Source organism: Artemia sp. Qi Xiang Cuo, chromosome 2 (genome assembly GCF_049724085.1).
Source record: "Artemia sp. Qi Xiang Cuo chromosome 2, ASM4972408v1, whole genome shotgun sequence".
Classification (NCBI taxonomy): Eukaryota; Metazoa; Arthropoda; class Branchiopoda; order Anostraca; family Artemiidae; genus Artemia; species Artemia sp. Qi Xiang Cuo.
The window spans coordinates 28,046,946-28,067,594 of NC_142795.1; the positions used below are offsets into that span (position 1 = coordinate 28,046,946).

Sequence of the window (20,649 nt, forward strand, 5' to 3'; positions counted from 1 at the left end):
TTTGATCTGGTGGACAGGGATAGGTAATCTTTTTCTTTGTCAAGGCTATAGTAGATCCAGCATCTTACTTTATGGAGATCCGTTTGGGGCTTACCACCATCTGGGCTCAACATCATTCACTGTTTGTTATCCTGTGAAGTAATATATATATATATATATATATATATATATATATATATATATATATATATATATATATATATATATATATATATATATATATATATATATATTAACAACCCACAAAATTTTATGGAAAAACTGTGGAGTAAACAAAAAGAAAAAAAAAACAACCATAAACATACGATTCTATGATACAACATTAATAAATAACCTCAATTGAAAAAATGGCCAAAGAGGGTCAAACACAAATCATTTGCTGATTTTTAAAACATAGATCTGTAGATATTTGTTTCAGTCGCGAGGGCGCATTAACAATGTCAAATTTAGAAATAATTAGCTCATAAATGATGCGATATACGGTCGGTCGATCAAAGTATACCATTGAAATTGCCATTGTCGAAGACACGTGACAAGAGGCCTACTGTCCCGACATTGACAGAAAAAGAAATGGCAATCTACTATTTTTTATGTGAATCTTTAAGGTGGATCATTTACTTGAATTTTCTATGGATCAATATACGTTCACAATGTAGTTTTGCTCTACTTCTAGCACTAATTTCAGTGTCATATCACTGTTAATATAAATTCCGAAATTTTATGTAGATTTTACGTGATTTTCCTTTAAATTATTATTATTTATTGAAAACCCGTCTTACAAAGAAAGGAAAAGACGGAGCAATAAACGAAAGAAAAGAAGAAATACACATTAAGCGCGAAAACAAACACTTAAAAAAACAAACCAACAAATACATCTTAACTACTGGGTCAGTACCGACGACCAAGGATGATTCAACATCGTTAAACGGGATTTATAAGCACAAATTTTTCTTTTCCACTCCTATAATGGGGTCAGCAATGCTGAATTTTCTATTTAGATAAGAGTTGCGGGTCCAAGAGGGAAAACGTAAAAGATATTTTGCGAACCGGAAGAAAACTGAACAAATGTTTGACTTGTCAGATTTTGTGAGCATTTTCCAAAACGGTGATATGTACAGATAATGCGGTAGAGCGACATAGTTGAAAAGTTTCGAAAGAAGACGGCGGTTAAAGCATAACTTATTCGTTACAAAAGGAGCATATGATAACCCAACTATACGTTCAATGCCAGCAATTAATAGTTGTCGCGTGTGCATTATTGACGAACCAGTGGGAAGACCGAGGTAAGTGATATGATTTACTGGCTTAATCCTACTATTTTCGAGAAGAATATCTCCAGGTGACTGTTGCTTCCAGTTGAAGAATGCAACTTTGGACTTCTCAGTATTGAACTGAAGACCTAGTTTTGCATACTCAAATCGTAGCGTTGCGAAAATCTTGCTAATGCCCTGGATAGTGCGGCTCAAATTCAGAATGTCGTCTGCATAACATACGAAAGATACATCAAGATCGGCTAATATGAATGATGTGGGAACAGCTGACTGTGCATCAAGAACTCAGTTATTAAAGAGTGACGGGGAAGAAACAGCACCTTGACGGGTACCTTTTTTGACGTTGACAAAAATATCAGGGGCTGGTGCGTAGACATGAGAGCCGTCAGCTTTAGATAATGGGTGAAGTATTAGGCGAACTTTAAGACGAGAATACATGTCTCGAAGGTCTCTGATACATGAAGGGCTCATTCCACGTTTTGCTTGCTGGTGATTTACTGTCTTAATCCTACTATTTCCAAGAGGGACTGTTACTTCCAGTTGAAGAATGCAACTTCGGACTTCTCAGCATTGAACTGAAGGCCTAGTTTTGCATACTCAGATTGTAGCGTTGCAAAAATCTTGCTAATGCGCTGGATAGTGCGGCTCAAATTCAGAATGTCGTCCGCATAACATACGAAAGATACATCAAGATCGGCTAATATGAAAGATGTGGGAACAGCGGACTGTGTATCAAGAACGCTGTTATTGAAGAGTGACGGGGAAGAAACAGCACCTTGAAGGGTACCTTTTTCGACGTTGACAAAAATATCAGGGGTTGGTGTTTAGACTTGAGAGCCGTCAGCTTTAGATAATGGGTGAAGTATTAGGCGAACTTTAAGACGAGGATACATGTCTTGAAGGGCTCTGATATATGACGGGCTCACTCCACATTTTGCTTGCTGGTGATTTACTGTCTTAATCCTACTATTTCCGAGAGGGACTGTTACTTCCAGTTGAAGAATGCAACTTTGGACTTCTCAGCATTGAACTGAAGGCCTAGTCTTGCATACTCAGATTGTAGCGTTGCGAAAATCTTGCTAATGCGCTGGATAGCGCGGCTCAAATTCAGAATGTCGTCTGCATAACATACGAGAGATAAATCAAGATCGACAAATATGAAAGATGTGGGGAACAGCTGACTGTGCATCAAGAACTCCAGTATTGTACGAATGTCAGAAACCCAGCCAGAGCGAGGACGGTCACACTGGAGCCACAAATGGTACCAACATTTGGATTTTCTCCAAGCTTCAACTAGGCTCGGCTTACTGGACCGATGCTTCGTGACACCCATACGTATACGTTTAAGAGGAATAGTGGCTTTTTCTGCGCATCGCAGGTATGGCAAATTTGTGCAAGAAAGATATCTAGCAACACCCGTAATACGTATTTCCCGTATTATCTAAGTGGCAAATCTTTCAAAGCCAAGACCCTAGTTTCTCACAGGCAGAAGTAAATAATAATTCCTGATTGGTCATTGCGGTAATCTGTCGGAAGATGGACGTTTACAATAACATATTCTTCTACACGGACAGCAAGAAAAAAATCAGATGAATCAAAAATACTCGACCGGCACGATATCCTAACAAGCATCACAATACCACCCGAGGGACGGCCACTGGAAGTGGATCGTTTAGCGGGCACCGAATAGCTACGAAAACTATGGTCAATTTTTCAGAAAGCCTAAACTATGACTCGTCAAAAAATGTTCTTGCAAGCACAATATGTCAGAGTTCGAAAGCAAACCTTTTATCGCAGGAAGTTTGACTAAAAGTCCACCATTAATATTCCACAAAAGTACAGCTTGCGCAGTAGTAGGCGGATCCCTATCATACCGTGGGCTTTGCTAGTTGATTGTTGTTATTGGAACATTTTACACTTTAACATTTATGACCAGCAACTTTACATTCTAGATAGAACATGTTTTCCGAACACGGAGAGGCACTATTAGAGAGGTGTGATGATCCACAGCAAGAGCAGAGGGCCCGATCGGAGCACTGCGAGGCCAGATGCCCAGGTTTAAGACAGGAGAAACAACTCTTTGGGAGATATACAAATGCTTGTGCAGAAAGCTTTTCGTAGCCAACTTTCACATACACTTTCAAGAACTGATCCAGGTTTTGTTTCGACTCAAAGTAGACCTTGAACGACCCTCAGACTCAGAATTTTTGTAAAAGACCAGATGCAAGTAAAATTGCTTATTATTTTTTTCCAGAGTTAAAAACTCACTGAAGCACCAAAATGCGTAAGGCCAACACAGCTACGCGCGTTCCTCCTCCATCCCAATTCATTCTAAGTCTCCCTCTTTGCACCCTCCCAGGACGTTCCCAATTCCCTTAAATGTTTATTTATGAGGTCCTCTCACCCCAACCGTGGACGAGGTGCTTTCCGATTAACCTAGACAGTTGACCTAAAAGGAAAATCTGTCATCCTTCATCTACAGATCGGGCCCTAGCCATCTCAACCTTTCTCTCAATTATAGCCCTAGGAAGGGGGATTGAACCAAATTTCTTACAGCCTATCATTTGAAATATAGTCAGTGTGTCGGGTACCCAAAAGAATCCATTCCAAAGAGGCAATTTCTCTGGAAAACATCTAGCAAATTTTCCTCCTTTTTTCGGAGCGCCCCTGGGGAGCTTCAGAACCATATTTGACCAATTTTCCTCCTTTTTTCGGAGCGCCCCTGGGGAGCTTCAGAACCATATTTGACCAATTTTCCTCCTTTTTTCGGAGCGCCCCTGGGGAGCTTCAGAACCATATTTGACCAATTTTCCTCCTTTTTTCGGAGCGCCCCTGGGGAGCTTCAGAACCATATTTGACCACTGTCATCAATATAGCTTCCAATATTGTAATCTTGGTTCGAAGACACTTCTTCTTATTTTTCCAAACTTTTTTCAATTGTGAAAAAACATCTTGAGCCTTGGTTATTCTACTTTTAACATCTTAAAAGTAGCATCTATAAAGTTCGTCCATTGCCTTTCTTGTGCTCTTTCAAAATGATCCATATAAATGGGCATTGAACACAACCCTGCTTAACTCAACATTTAATACGAAACTAGTTACTTTATAGCTTTAATACGACAGTATAACTTTCCAGGACATACAATATGTTGATGATTAATAGGAAAAGCCGTATTTCCTGCGTTAACCGAATTAATGTTATTCACTTGCATATCAACAAGTGTTATTCTCATAAAGACGGTATTTGTCCGGTATACCGTATAAGGATAAGTCTTTGGTTTACAATAACGTAATCAATAAGGCTAGCTAGTATAATTAATATATAATTAATTGTATCATAGTAGATAATTAATTGGGAAGAGGTTTTTAGCCGTAAAACACCCACCAAAACAGACCAAGCTCAAAACAACTATCCATTAATCAGAATCCCGTGCAAATGCTTTGTCGTTTGCTAGGATATAATTTCCTCGAATGGTGCCACTCCTCAAGTGGCAATAGAATTGACCGCATGGTCTCCAGTCTTGTGGATGACCCAACAGGGTCAAGGCAGCCCTCTGCAGAGACCTTTGTTGTAGATCTGGATCTTACGCCCTGCCGTAGTTGTCCTGTAGACGATCCTCCCACGATGGTGTTCTGCGTTAACATGCAATTTAACCCATTGCTGGGAGAAGGTATCCAACTCACAAGACGTGTCTCTACACCAGTCAGCCCTGCTGAGTATACAAAAGAGAGGGGCCTTCTTCCTCCTCCACCTGTATACGTAAGTGAGGGGGAGGGGTGGCTGATTCCTCGAAAAGAGCATTTTCGTGCCCAAATTTTCCAACTCTCCGTGAGCCTTCAGATAAATAGAAGCGGTTTCTGGTGGAGGATGTATAGATTAATATCTGAGCTCCATTCATTTTGACGAAGTCTGAGAAGCCTGAAATTCAAGAATGGTAACTATGATTTCGATTAACCTTAATGGCAGAATCTCTTCATCGAAACTAAATTGCGAGCCCTGCAGTGTTTTGGTATATACTCGAACTTTATCACCAGATCCATGCTTGATGGTGCGAAAATTGATCTGATAATCGGGAAAGCTGTGAGTTTTTTATCATAGTACTATTATCAGTGCTAAAGAGTTTTTGTATAAGGAGCTGAATATTCAGAGCCAGTGTATTCGGTATATACTCGGGACTTTCCGCACTGTGAAACTTTCACGCAGTTTGGTGCAAGAGATTTGACTTGATTGTCATCGTATTCAGTCGGTACGCCATTCAGAACCCCTATAAAGAGTGGGAATTTCACACTCACCGAGATACCTGAGGTACTGTTCTCAGCATTCTCGGCATTGACGTAAGTTTCCATTCCGAAGCCGATTTTTTAAGTTCATATATTTCACCTGAGGCTTCAGGGCAAAGTTTATCGATAGTCCTTATGATTACTAGGTGAGGCCAGATTTGCTGAACAGTTCTTTAGTACAACAGCAAATGTAGGAGCTGGGAGAGGGTTAGTTGTTACGTTGGTATCAATTATAACTGGCCAAACAGGACCCGAATGCGTCGCCTTCTCTAAAAAGCCGTCAATTTTTTGAGAGAGTTTATTAACTTTCGAGACTAAAGTAGCCGAAACTGCCTCCCCCATTGTTAGGGTTTCAGAAGGCGAAAATGTCACAAAAAAGGGAATAGGCAGATTATCCTTTGCTGCCTGATTTAGCTATTTACATATGTCAAATACATTATCTTCATCCTTCGCGTGTTTCAAACATCGCCTCTGAATCTTCAGCTGCTTATACAAAAACTCTTTAGCACTGATAATAGTACCATGATTAAAAAAAGTCGCAGCTTTTCCGATAATCAGATCAATCTTCGCACCATCAAGCATGGATCTGGTGATAAAGCTCAACAACGGATCTAAAATAATCTTCCTATTTTGATCGGTCATTGCGCAATCTAATTATCATAGCCAGGGACAGTCCAGTATTCCAATCAAAATATATATGTAGTAGGTCAAATAATACAATCCAAGTTCAAGGTGAACTATTTTCAAGTTTAAGTCCGATTATGAAATTGTTTCAATAAAAGACTACAGGGAACCACAATTATCTACTGTATTAACAGTCTTACTGTATGAAAGAGATTGTATCCAAAAAGAGGTGTTTGCAGTATGAACTCTCAATCAAGACTATTAATCTTTACATTGTTATTTTCTTTCAGGAACCCAAGATAAGCATTCCTCTTGCAACACACGCTAACAAAGATATGGTTGTGAGTGCATGTCGATATTCTCCTGACGTAAATTGTCCCTACCTAGCTGTTGGGTATAATTCTGGTGCCTTTGAGGTGAGTATTCATATTTTTGTGTTTGTTCTTTATTTTAGTGTTCAGATTCATTGTATTATTTTTGTCGAAAAATCTATCGTGCTAGGTTTAAACTTCATTTTTTTTCTATATAGACAAATAAATTTAAACGTAACCCACATACCGTCGGGAACGTCCCCCAATCTACTATAGTGTCACAAAAGTCGACAAAAGAAGAGTAAAAATGTTCCAAAACCAACCTGAAAATATTCCAAAATCTGTCCATCTTGTTTGTAGTTTCTTCTTGATTTATTAAGGCCTAAATATGATAATACTACTATGACTACTTCAAACAACAGCTCGTGTAACCTCAGAGTCACATGAGACCAAGTTTATTTAATTGGTTAATCTAAATTAAAGCATAATTCTTGTACAGTTTAGCGCTGCTACCTAATCTTCTTTACTGTCCCAATTGCCAGCACAAACAACGAGTAAAATGTTCCAAAATCTACATTAAAGGGGCCCAAAATATCTTTATCTTTTTTTTAGCCTCTTCTTCATTTGTTAGATGCCAAATATAATTAAACTACTCCTGCTACAGCTAATAAAACTCGTGGCATCATAGAGCCGCCTAATCCCAAAATTAATCTAATTCTTTCATTTTCAATTAAAGCAAAATTCCTGTACAGCTTAGGGCTGCCACCCAATCTAGTGTAATGTCCCAAATGTCAGCAGACAAGCGTATTCCATGGGTATTGCTAGTTGGGCCAAAAATCATCACGACAATTCCTGTGGTATGTTTCATCTATATCAACTGCTGATATTTTTGTTGTATTTTTATCATTCATATTTTTGTTTACTTAATATATCCTCTTACGAACCTTGTTGTGAGATTATCAAAACCTTGTTACTCTGCTTAGTACATAATTCGTATTTATCGTACATAGTTTGTAGTTTGTACGTATCGTACATAGTTTGTATTTCTTAAAATTTATATTCCTTCTACAAGTTTTGATATCTTATGGTTCTGCAGTCCTACAGCTGTACAGGACGACAATCCTTCTACAAGTTTTGATATTTTATGGTTCTGCAGTCCTACAGCTGTACAGGACGACAATCCTTCTACAAGTTTTGATATTTTATGGTTCTGCAGTCCTACAGCTGTACAGGACGACAATCCTTCTACAAGTTTTGATATTTTATGGTTCTGCAGTCCTACAGCTGTACAGGACGACAATCCTTCTACAAGTTTTGATATTTTATGGTTCTGCAGTCCTACAGCTGTCTAGGACGACAGTTTTGCTATCATTTGATGTCTTACATTTAGTTGATCTATCTCAAACATTTTTTAATTCGCTTTGCATTGTTTTTAGATTGATGAATAGACCCAAAATTGGTTAAAAATTGTAAAAAAAGAAAGGAACATTTTTGTCCTTTTAGGCAAATTTAGATCATTCTGTTAGAAAAATTAGAGGTAGTTCTATCATTCTGGCTCGGTGAATGAATAGATCTGCAACTAATAAATCTATCTTGTCCTTTCGGTGAAAGACCTAGTGTAACCTTGTCGCAAAATCGCATAACAATAACAATCAAATATTGAATAACAATCAAAGTTAAAATAACGAGATATCAACTACCCTTTAATAGCTGAAGGTCTGAAATTATATATTATTAATTTTATGTGCCCATATACTATTTTTCTAAGAATAGTTTCTGTTGTCAAATATTTATTTATCAGAAGAACAGTTTATATCTTGCATGATCTGTTCAAGAAATTTGTTCAATAATTTGTGCAGATTCATAAGGATGAACAAACCTGTTGTACAGCGGTTCCCCATGGATGCCAGTCGGTGAGCGACACCCCTTGGTGAACAAGGAGACATTAAGTATTGTATATAAACAAGAAATGAGAAATATTACCTTTTAAACTCACTGAAAACAAAGATCCTGGTAGCATTTGCCCGGAATTGCAAAAATTGTTTTCGGAATAACAAAAAAAACGATAGTTTTTAAGAGAAAGTTTTTTGTACAATGCTTTTTGTCGTCTATTTCATAGGGAACCTAAACCTTAAAATGATTTGGTTTTTCTGAGGACGGCGGATATTCGGTAGTTTATGGTAGAGGATAATCATAAATTAATATTCATTGTATTAGTATATTATTTTATTTGCAAAGAAAGGTAGGAAAATATGTCGTTTGTAGCCAACACTTAAAGATTAAATTCAATATTTCATCTTAAATTAGATTAACCTCCGTTGCAGATTAGTTTGAATAGTTAGTACCCCATTCACAATTTTTTCTCTAATGCCGGGATTTAGCTAACGCTATATTAATCCAACAAGAATTATTCAGCCAATCAGAAAATTCCATGAAAAACCTGATTTGCTCAAATTAGTGCTATTTAAATCTCTGTATTAATAAAATGTCATTGTAAATGCGTCATAAGGGGGTTCTAGCTAAGAATTAATGCTGAAAGCCGTATTTATGTCAGGTTCTAATATAGACATTAAAACAAGAAAGATTGAAAGTTCAACAAGCAAAAACGATTTCTCGATGCCCGGATTGTCGTCCTTGTCTAGAAAAGAATTGCATCTTATTTGGTATAATAAGAGTCATAAGAATTTATACACCTTCTGAGGCTCATCCAGAAATTGTGAAGAACCGCTATGTTTTTGAGTGGTACGATCCAGGTTTATATGGGGAGAGAATTTTCGGGCCTGTCCCCTCAAAATTTCGTCAAAATCTCTCGTTTTCCTTCCCCTCAAAATCTCGTTTCTTTAATTTTTTCATTAGTTTCTATATTTGTCAAAAATTCATCGGCTTTATATGTTTGTTTTTTAAGTAAGTTTTTTTCCCATAGAACCTTGTTCGGTACAGGGGCGTATCCAGGGGAGGTGATAATGGGTTTGAACCCCCTTCTCCTTCCAAATATTCCTTCCACTCTTACATTGGTCTTAAAATGCAGTTAAAAATATTTATCCTAAAAAAACTAATAAATACTTCTTCGGTTCGCGGATTGGTTAGAAAAATTCAGGTATAAAACCCTTACCGTACGGGAAGTAACGAAAAGATATATGACGATCACAATGATCAGGCAATGATACAAGTACTAAACATCAATTTTTTCCCATCTATAATATAGATTAAGATATAGACTTGACCTAGTTAAATTTAGTGACGGAAGTTTCTAATCTTTGTTTTTCTCTCTTGCAGTTGTGGGATTTTGCTGATGGCAAGATTTTGCACATACTCAATTTTCATTCATGTGCTGTAAAGGATATTTTATTTGCTACTTCCAATCCAAAAGTTCTCGTTAGTATTAGTGACAGAATTGCCATGTGGAACCTGGCCGAAAGTGGAAGGAAAAAACCTAAAACATACAATAAAAAAAGTAAGTCTCTTATTTCTCAAAAGCAGGGGTACCACAAGGCTATGTCCTCTACTTTTTCTTGTTTACAGGTGATACAGTAACTTTGCACTTAGAGAAATAGGATGAAGAACTCGTTTGGAAGCTGGATTCTGAATGTTCTAATATTCAATATTGGTCAGGGGCTAATTCGAGATGAATTCTTGGGGGGGGGGATTCTCAACGAAACATAGGTTCCCCTATAATTTCAACCACCTACCTTTTTTTATGAACAAATGGGTCTCAAAAACACAACAGTTAAATTTCCGTGTAATACTAATAAAACAAAAATAAACATTACCACTTACATTTCAAAATAAGTCCAGATGTATTTTAGCGTGTTTGGGACGATCCAAAAAAGCCACATCATTTATTAATACGCTTTCTCGAGGAGAAAAAAATATCTTGCTCCTCCCCCCTCCCCGCCCCCTACTAAACAATTAATCAGCAATTCTAAAACTAATGTATTTACAGTGAACTTAAATGAATCCCAATCTCATGCTCTTCAATTCATCATACTTCCTGACGCATACTGACACTCACCCGCTCTAACGCACTAATCAATTTCTTTTTTAACAACTTACAAGCCTATACTCACTCTAAAATTAATCACTCAGTTCATCTCCAGAATATTTGTTAAAATAAATACGTCGTAAGGAAGCACGGACTTCCTCAATGGGGCCTTACCTTTTACTTCCGCTTGATGCCTGTTCCAGATTTCAGGGTCTGTATATTTCAGTAATGGGAAACTTAGATATCGAAGTAAGTGAAACTATTGCTCTAACCAGTTCAATGTTTTTAGTTTCATAAAATTCCCCCCCAAAAAAAAACTCCATTGCAAAATTCCGAGAAAAAAACTTTATAAAATTAAAAAAAAAAACATACTGGGAACAAATCAGAAAAAAAAATTATACGTAAACAAATTTACATAAAATTTTACCAAACCAAAAAACGCTAAAAACTTATAATTTATGATGCCTAGATCTTACTGAATTCTGAGACAAGCACTCTTGTCTCAGAGACACTGGTCAGAACTCTTACAATTTTATTCCGTCACACCCGGAGTGGGTATAGCGGGTATAAAAGTCTTCTGAACGACGACGACCAAACTGTAATATGTAATAATATGGATGAATAAAAGAACAATTCAACATTCTAATAACCTTTTTGGTCAAAAATTCCTCAACTTCGGCAGAATTCCTACATTTTTGACTGTTTTATACCTATAAATGTAATACGATCTTTGAAATTTCGGCACTGATTTTCTATAACACAAAGATACTTAACAATACTTGTCCATTTTATACGTCCACTTTCTAACTCAATTTCTTGAATCCAGGGATAGTAATTTACCCTTCTGCCACAAAACATGAACTTTGTTTTCTTCTGATTAACAAGTAGTTTGTTTACTCTCATCCACCTCTTGACTATCCCCATTCCTTGTTTCATGCCATTTTTCATATCAGCTTCTGTTTTCGCAGCCATTGTAAACTGAGTATCATCTGCAAAACTTGGAAATATTGTTTCGTACCTGGGTTTCATTGCACTATAGTGTTGACAGCTGTTTGAGACATCCACTTGGGTCATTAATATAACAGAAATAACAGGGGGCATAATACTCATGTTATTGGTGAACATTGAGCTTTTGAGAGGCACGTGCCCCTGGATCTTCCCCGGTTAGTTGTATTTGTGAATTTGTTTTTGTTTTTTAAGGTTCAACAGACAAATAAGGCGCGTTTGAAGTGTCCTTTTTTCTGAAAAGAGCCATAATGAAGATAAGGCAAAATATAATATTACCCACCATAAGCTACGAGCCTGAGAAAATTTGCACAATTTTTGAAGAAGGGGAAAAACACCTCCAAAAATCAAGTGATCTTAATGAAAATCACACCATCAGATTCAGCATATCAGAAAACCCTACTGTAGAGGTTTCAAGCTCCTATATTGGGGAGGTTATTGGGAAGTATATGGGTGTGTTTTTTTTGGGGGGGGGGAGTAGGGATTACTTGGTAGGATCTTTCCATGGAGGAATTTATCGCGGGGGAAGGGAATTTTCCACGGATGGAGAGCTGGATTTCCCGGCATTTTTTAAAAAACGATCAGATATTAAATAAAAGTTTTTTCTACTGAAAGTAAAGAGCAACATTAATATTTAAAACGAATAGAAATTATTGCGTATGTGAGGGGTGTACCCTTACTCAATAACTCGCTCTTTACGCTAATTTTTTTTTTTTAGAACTTCTCAAAAAGCTTATTATTCTAATTAGACGGCCCTTGTGTTGCAGGAGTCATTCTTAAATATTTGGAACAGAAAGTCAAACTTTAGCGTAAAGACCGAAGTATTGAGGAGTGGGCTACCCTCCTAATATACGTAATAATAACTGTTTTTTTTTATTTAATAGTGTCTAATTCGGTAAGTTTTTCTTTATTGGAATGTACAAATAACAAGAGTATTCTGGGTCAGTTCAATCCTTTTCTTCATTATGGCTCTTTTCAGACCGCCAGTCGAGTGAATGCAGCTTTTCGCTCACTGGATCTGACTACATTAAAAAAGGTCACAATCAAACGCGCCTTATTTGTCTGTTGAACCTTAAAAAACAAAAGCAAATTCAAACATAACACTAACAGGGGCGGATCCAGGGGCACGTGTCTCTCAAAAGCTCCTTGTTGCACTAATAACATATAATATTACCATAATATATTTTGAATAAGTATCAGAATTCGATTCTTATGATGTATCCATTGTTCTCAAGACTGTTTCTTAGAGTTTCGGTTACTATTGAGCCGCATCGCTCCTTACATAAAGTTCGTTACCACGGACAGTTTAATACCATTAGCTGAAATCTGAAATCCAATACTAAACCATTGACAAAGTTAGCTAGTACGCTAACTTCGAAGAATAGGACTCGATGACGCTCTCCCTCTGTCCTTGTTTTGCGTAAGACACAACAGAAGGTAAGTGGCAAATACGGCCGTCGGTTTCTGGGCATAATGGCGATATTTCCTTAGAGATCTCCTCCTCACTATTTTAATTAATAATAAATTTTATTTAATATGTATCATCTATTTTTACAATTTTTCGCACATAACGTTAATTCTTTTTTTATGTCTTAAGTATTTGTCAATACAAAATTTAGTTTAGGCTTTGATAAGTAAAATTAGCCCTTCGGACTTGAAAATAACAAATAATGGATGAAAACAAGAAAAGAAATGAGAAAAGGGTAAACTTCCAATTGAATCTGACCTTTTCTGCAACCCCAAATTCTAAATGTGCATCATCATTTTCATCTTTGGGTCCAGAATGCAGTAGCTAAAACTCCTAATTTTATTTTATTTTATTACTTCTTGAACCATGTACACATTTTGTTTACTTATTTAGAAAACAACAACACTGCTAAGCATGAACGCATATGTTTAAATTGGTTCTAGTTTTCTGGAGACGTTTATATAATATGCTCTAAACGTGTTCTAGGCTGGTCCCCTATGCCACAAGTGAAAACTTTCGAGTTCAACAGCTGTATTATTCCTGTTCAAACTGTTGAGCTGCCCTGTACCGGTACAACGATCAAAATTCGCGGCAACGCTGATCTCAGCACTCTGGTGGCTATGACAGACTTAGGCTCTATCTACGTACTTAAACGTTTATAAGCTCACTTCTCGACCGATCGTGCAATAGATTTTTAAGCTGTGACTAGAAAAAACAATTTAACCGGTTGTCATATATTTGAATGTAGTGTTTTTCATGAAGATACTTTTTATGTCTTAGCCTAAAAAAGGCAATGTTTTATTTATACTTAGCTTATGCACTAGAAATTTGGGGAAGGTTTGAATCCCTTACAAAACAAATTGTATACCCTTAGAAAAAAAAATGTAAGTTTGCCTACTGTGATTAACAGGGTTGCCAATTATTGCATGCTCAAGACTATATTTTGAAAGATACTTGTTTACATAACCAACATAAATGAATTATTCGGGGAATTTTTGCTGGGACTTTGATAGCCTACGTTAGAATTTTTTTTGTTTCAATATCATGAATGTTGTGTTTACTCTCGCGTTTTTCAAATTCCTTCTTGGTCATGAGGGTCCTTTGGGATTTTGTTTCGATTTTATAAAAAAAAAACTCAACAAAATCTTCTTAAATTATGGATTCATGTTGTTAAATCTCCTTTTTCTCCCATTATACTGGCTCTAAACTTTAGTACATTTAGCCCCCCATTTCCAACTTATGATATTGTGTTAACTAGTATTCTCTATGCTCAAATTAGCTTATTAACTATATTTGGAATAAGTTAGTTTTCTTTGCTTCGCACAATATTCTCATTTTTTTTTTTGCTTTATTTACAACATTGACCAGTCCTAAGAAGAAATATAGGATTTTTAAAAACTTTTATGGGGTGGGGTGGGGGAGGGGGTTGTAGGCGAGAAATATAAGGTGGAAAACTAAACTATTATTAGAAAACTTTTCCTCCCATAATAAAGGTTGTTCTTTGATCTATGAAATCCTCTTATGTATTAACCGTACATTAGTATCTGAAATAGTTTTACAAATACGTCTTTACCTTTATCAAGTTTGATGGAGTTCTTGACATGTAAAAAAGGAACCCTACTTAATTTCTTATCCTGAGAGAATATAAGGCGACTGTTTCTTTTATTTGTCCAAAATATGTACTTTAATGCAATGTTCGAAGTTAAAACTCTTCGAAATATACCAATCCCTATTAGTAGGTAGAATGGTTTTTAGTTTGTGGCGAAAATGTCTTTACCTTTGTATAGTTTGATGTATTGGGAAGTGGAACCTTACTTAATATTCTAGTATGAGTATTTATACAGTAGAGAGAATATGATACAATATCGACAAAGGCTATATTCTCCGTTGAAATAAGTGAAACACATGTAAAACCACACAAGATTCATACTCCGCCTTCGCGCACGCGTGATTTCGATGTACACATCACGAGAAGCCTATGCATTTTTTGTCTGACCACTAGCAACTAAACTAAAGTTGTGACGTATATTGCCAGGGACGATACGCGCGGTATCAAATGTGTATCATGTTTGAAAAAAGAAGACGCTACAGTTATACAGTGGAGTGTATAGGGTGACTATATCTTTGATGTGTCCGAAGTGTGTATGGTATATGCAACATTAATAAAAAAAAAGTAAATTTTTTTATGAAAATGTATATATTCCATAGGAAAGCCATCCTTCTCCCAAGGAAAAAAATACCTCCTTCCGTGCCTCCTATGCGTACGGCTTTGACCGTCATCCCTCTTAATCTTAGAAATTCCACCCCGCTCTGCATTTTATTTTCATCCAAATATGTTTCATGTTTTAACCGTTCACAAATGATTTCTCTGTTTTCATTTGTTGCATAGTTGTTTGAATAAGGTTTCCATTAATTATGGAATTTGCTTTACATTTAAAATCCATCGTTCCCAATCGGAAAATAGTTGGCAACTGGAATGCTGACTTAAGATGCCAGACAACTTTTCACTTTTGCTGTGGGAAGGGGGAGGGCAATACTTTTTCAGGGAGGCGAGACTATCTAAAAAGGCTGTTCATACCTTCATTTTCGAAAAATTGGCGTTTTGTCGCCCGTTTGAGTTGGGGCTGTCACCTTCCTCGTGAACGTGACTTTTTATTCATTGAAAAACTTTAAAGGTCTTTTCATCGTTCTTCTGAAGTTCCTCGTGATTTATGTTAGTCACTTTTAAAATTATGCCCTAAAGAACCTTTTAAGAATATTTCAAGGGCATTATTACTGCACGTATCTGCTTTTGGGTGTCGATATTCTATTATCAACAACTTTCGTTGTTTTATTATCAACTTTTGATTTTATTCTCCTTTAGCTTGCATAATCTTTACGATTTTTCTTTGTTTTGAAATATTGTGCTGTTATATCCCAGTGATATTTTTCACTAATTGATTTGCTACTTAGTTGCTTTCGAGGCTTTCTGTTAAGTGGATATATCTCTCGAATGTTCAAGCCTGCCATCTGTTGTAAAATATGAATAACATGGCCTTATAACGTCAAAATATATAATTTATATCGTGTTTTTAGATTACGACTTATTACCTTTGTTTATAAAGATATCTTTCTAGTTTAGTGTTTTGATCGTATGATGTGTTTTACGATCATTTTTTTTATTTATTTTTTTTTATTTCCCGCCAGAAAAAATAATAGTTTTGCAAAAAAGACCGTAAATATCTGGAAATTTCTCTTCTGAATAAAGAAAATAAATCTAGCTTTCTAATAAAACCATGAATATAATGACGCAAAACTATTTTTCCAGGAAAATTGTCTCTTTGTCTCTCTAAAAAAGGGACCTTCCTTCTTATTGGTTGCACATTCTTTCGTGAAGACTTTTTATTGAAGAAACATTCCTCGCATTCATTGAATTTAAGCTAATTCTGTGCTGTCTTTAATTTGAAAGTCTTTCGTTGAATGTATATTTGATTTCTTTACATGAAAAGGCTCGAGAACTGAAATTGTAATAAGTCATTTAAGTGGTCAGTATTTTCAGTCTTTGTTTCGTTCATTTGTAAAACATATCAAAGGCAAAGTTACAGATTCTTACCTGTCGGGATCAAGCAATAATCTCCGGTGCTCAATCAAAAACCGTTTATCGATTTTAGTAACAGATTAAAGTCGAAAATAATCGATTTTTAGAATTTAAGTTGACATATCTTACTTTGCACATACCCCTTTAATGAGCTTGTGAGAGAGTAAAAAGTGAAGCTTTGAATAGATTGGGGTGTAAGAGATGCATGCGCAACTTTGTTTGCTTCAGGTGACTTGGTGCTAATATGAGTTCTTAGTAGTAGTAGTCGTTTGATGCTGACTTGAGCTTTGTCCCGTATGGGGTCGATCGACACAGCAAGGACTCTAGCTCTTTTATTTTAGTTTCCGTAGACTCGCTGTGAATATTTTCAACGAAACTAAACATTTTATACGTTTTCATCCTTTTGATAAAACAATGTAAAGTTTCAAAATATATAATTCAAAAATATAATTTTGAAGGCCGTATATTTGAAGGTTTAGAACTTGATAGGTCCAAATTAAATGTTTTAGTTAAAAACCCACTTCATTTGAGACCCCAATTTTCATTGTGTCTCCAAATTTTTGTCTCCATTGTGTCTCCAAGTTAAAAACCCCAAATTTTATTTTCTATTTTAGTGGTCTTTAAAGAAAATTATTGATTAGTCAATGTCCAAAATTTATTTTATCCTCTTTTGGTATTTACCTTAAGAATGACAAGAGTTGCTTCCGACTCCTCCAAAGACTTTTTACCCCTCCCCCTGTTCAGAACTCCCTGTGTCTGAGCGTGTTAACCTCGTTATGAATCCTATGAATATGTGAAGTTAAGAAACCTAAAAGTTTAATGAGCTTTATGGATATAGCTTACAAACCACAAATAAAGGGGTCTTTTACTGTGTGAAATAAACAACAAATAAGATAATTTTTCAGAGCTCTTTCGTTTTAAATAAATATCGTTTTGGAATGGTATATCTGAGGAAAGAAGGCTCTTAGAATCTGTATCTTTGCTATCGCTTGTTAATTAGACAGAGTATTTTATTGTTGTTATGTACATCTTTTACATTGTATGTTTTGACAGTTTTTCCATTATCAAGAAATATATATTCGACATTTTACTATTATTTATCCTCTTTAGTAAAGTAGATAGACAAGGAACTCAACATGATAGAGTAGATTTTCAAATAGCTTTTTCCATGAATTGTTGCTTGAATTTTACAAGAAAATTTGGAAAGGGGTTGAACTGGTGTCAATCTGTTTGTTGAACTGAAAAGGGGTGTCACTTTTGAGCCCGGCTGGGTCACATTCTTGGTAGTTCCGCTACTGACTACACAAATTAAGGCATGGATTCGTAGACATCAAAAGTACTAGAACGACGAATATCAAAAATAATAAGTAGCATTAGGGGTGTATCATTCTACTCAAGAAATCATAGATAGCACTACAGCTGAACTAAGAGTCGCTAGGTAGCACCCCTTATTTTTTCTAGAGCTAGCTTGAGTTACTAGTAACGTAAATATCCTAAAAAGCAATGCATTATTGTCAACGCGATAAAATTGTACCGTGTTGGTACTATTTGGAAATCCTGGTGCAATGCGGCACATTCAGAAATTTTATTGTTTAGTGAAAATTTTATTGTATATTTCACTACATTTTGATTGCATTCGCCGGGTCAAGTTTCCATTTTTCGAAATTTTCGAACCTCCTTCAGTAAACTCTTGGGGATATAAGCAAGAAAAAAGGAATGTTTCTTCGAACACAAACTTGACACAAAAATATATCTCCAAAAATTCTCTTTAGTCATCACACGAGGAAATACCGCTTAAGATCGGTCTCTGAGATAGGGTTGCTTGGTTTTCAGTTTATTCCAGTATTTTTGTCGGAGAAATGGAAACTGCTATAACTGTTCCACAAAAACCTTTCTTGTTACAATTTGGTCATAAAAGTAAGTACAATTTATCTCAAAGCGCTGGCTACACTGAAACAGTGCTTAGAGTAAAAGACGTAATGTACATGCTCATTATATAAACTATTAAATAGTCATAACCAGAATGTTTGTATTCGGAATATAAACAATTTATCAATTAAAAGCAATTCGAAATTACAGACCAAGGGTGTGTTCATGAACTCAACATATCATTAATTATTTGTTATTACCTTCATCTTAAAATAGCCGATAACATAAAAGCGGTAAACATATTAGTTAGTTCTACGCTTCGATTGATAAAAATCACCTATAATGTTTTGTAATCCGTTGTCTTGGAATAAAAATGACAACAAACAATTATTATTAATAATAATTGAGTTCTGGGCATGCCCCAAATAGAACTTTTAAGTGGTTTTAGGGGATAGCGTTGCCAAAAGATACGATTTCTTATGTACTTTTCTAGCTTAATTAGGCAGTTGAGGATTCGACCAATCTTATCATAGTTAAAGGTCATATCCCACTTAGGAACTGTTTTAAAGTTACTATAAAAGCGTATCTTAATTACACCCGATGCATGGTTTCTCTAAAATGCTGACAACGCAACACCCAGCTTAGTTTACTGAAACGCGTCTTTAACATAAACAACACAGGATATTCACTTATAAAACCGATCCTTTATTCGATTTTGAGAATTTTTTAGAGTATAATTAGTTTTTTGGTCGACGGATTCTGCCCATCCCCCTCCTTCTAACCAAAGCCATGGTTCCTACTACCACTTGTATTACAATATCATCAAACTGATTTATGAATAAAGAAATAGGATCTATAATCTCAGAATGTTTCGAATACAAAAATAAACCAGGTATCGCAAGCACTAAAGAGTACGAACAGCCATATTTTTACTTATGGGTGTCAGACTAGGGGTATGGGTAGCAGCTGGAATGATAACGGAGGTGTCCGTTAAATGGCACGATGTGTCTATTACTGATATTGTTGGAATTACTAAATTGGTAGTGCTGAATGGTGCCACTGTTGATGTGCCTTGAATGTCTGGTAGGTGACAGTCGCCTGAAAAAGAGAGTTGCATAAATATTAAAACATTTATTAAACAAAATTGACCAAAGAAGGAATGAACAAAGAGCAAAGGGTAGAAATGAGGGCAGAAACAGCTTCAGTATATTAAGGTGAAAAAAAAAACAGAGACAGAAAAACTAAGAAAAATTCAATGTTAAAAAACAGGTTCCGACAGTTTTCTGTCGAGTTATAATTTTTCGATTAGTTTTTACACATTAATATTTAAATATGAACGATGAACTAAGAAGCCTCTAATTTTACATAACCAACAAAAATAATAAAATACTATTTTTCAAGATGGGGTGTGGGTCTTTGGGTTGTCCTGCACTACCCCTACCTCCGCAGAAGTTTGAAATGCATAAAAACGGCCAAATATTTAACACAGTAAAAATGTAACAGCACCCGGAGTTTGGCGGTGAAGCTTAATGTCTAGTCATAATTTTCCAAAATTTCTTCAACCTATCGCCCATATTTTGGTTAATTCATAGCATATTATGCAATCACGCCGGGACAAAAACAAACTTGCTAATGGAAAACCCTGTCAATTTGGGAAATTGTGTTTCTTATTTTCCGTATAAAACTAGCATTTACAAATGTTATAGTTTTAAATGAAATTTCTGTGTACGTAATTCCATCTAAAGCCGTCCTATGGCCTTCCTAGACGAGTGGTTAGCACGATAGACTTGAAATCCTCTGTCTATGAGGGGGAGGGGGGGGGGGGGTTCGAGTCCTGGTGTCAATGGTTATTTAGTTTGGAACGAGGTTCAGTGGCGTGACTCAGTAAGCTTAGCCATAGTCGACCCAGCTCTAAATGGGTACCTGGAGAAATATGGGGAAAGGTAAACAGGAAGGGTGTTTGAAAGCACAGGATGACTGGCCCCCAGCTCCCATTGCACTTCCTGGCAGGAGGGCCATGAAACAGAGATCATCGACCACCGGTAGGGAGTGTAAAGTGCAATGCCCTATTCTAAAGCCTTACCATGTAATTTACCATCTAAATAAACATCCAGAAACTGTACCAGGGATAGAAGCTATTCATCTAGGCTAGGCAGAGAGGGAATGGTGCCTGGAAATACAAAATAATAAGTGTTCGTGTAAATTTTTAAGGGGGTTCTGTGGGCCAATCTCAGGGATTTGAACCAATTTCGGTGGGTTCT

The 20,649-nt window shown here is 36.1% G+C and overlaps 2 protein-coding genes across 8 annotated transcripts in view; one reads left to right on the forward strand and one right to left on the reverse strand.

The window, feature by feature from the left end:
• LOC148955079 (uncharacterized) overlaps positions 1-20,649 on the forward strand; it is a 165,651-nt gene that overhangs the window by 114,411 nt on the left and 30,591 nt on the right. For 4 of the 6 annotated variants that reach the window (XM_089100080.1, XM_089100088.1, XM_089100104.1 and 1 more), the window contains exons 21-23: positions 6,467-6,592; positions 9,764-9,941; positions 13,429-14,086. In XM_089100080.1, the coding sequence (XP_088956206.1) occupies positions 6,467-6,592; positions 9,764-9,941; positions 13,429-13,604 (480 nt within the window). In that variant the 3' untranslated portion in view covers positions 13,605-14,086. Of the gene's footprint in view, positions 1-6,466; positions 6,593-9,763; positions 9,942-13,428; positions 14,087-20,649 lie in introns of those variants that run through there. The other 2 variants (XM_089100113.1, XM_089100123.1) reach the window with 1 other exon arrangement.
• Positions 19,220-20,649, reverse strand: part of gol (ring finger protein goliath) — an 88,175-nt gene continuing 86,745 nt past the window's right edge. For both annotated transcript variants that reach the window (XM_089100142.1, XM_089100134.1), the window contains exon 9: positions 19,220-19,486. In XM_089100142.1, coding sequence (XP_088956268.1) covers positions 19,293-19,486 — 194 coding nt within the window. In that variant the 3' untranslated portion in view covers positions 19,220-19,292. The remainder of the gene's footprint in view (positions 19,487-20,649) is intronic.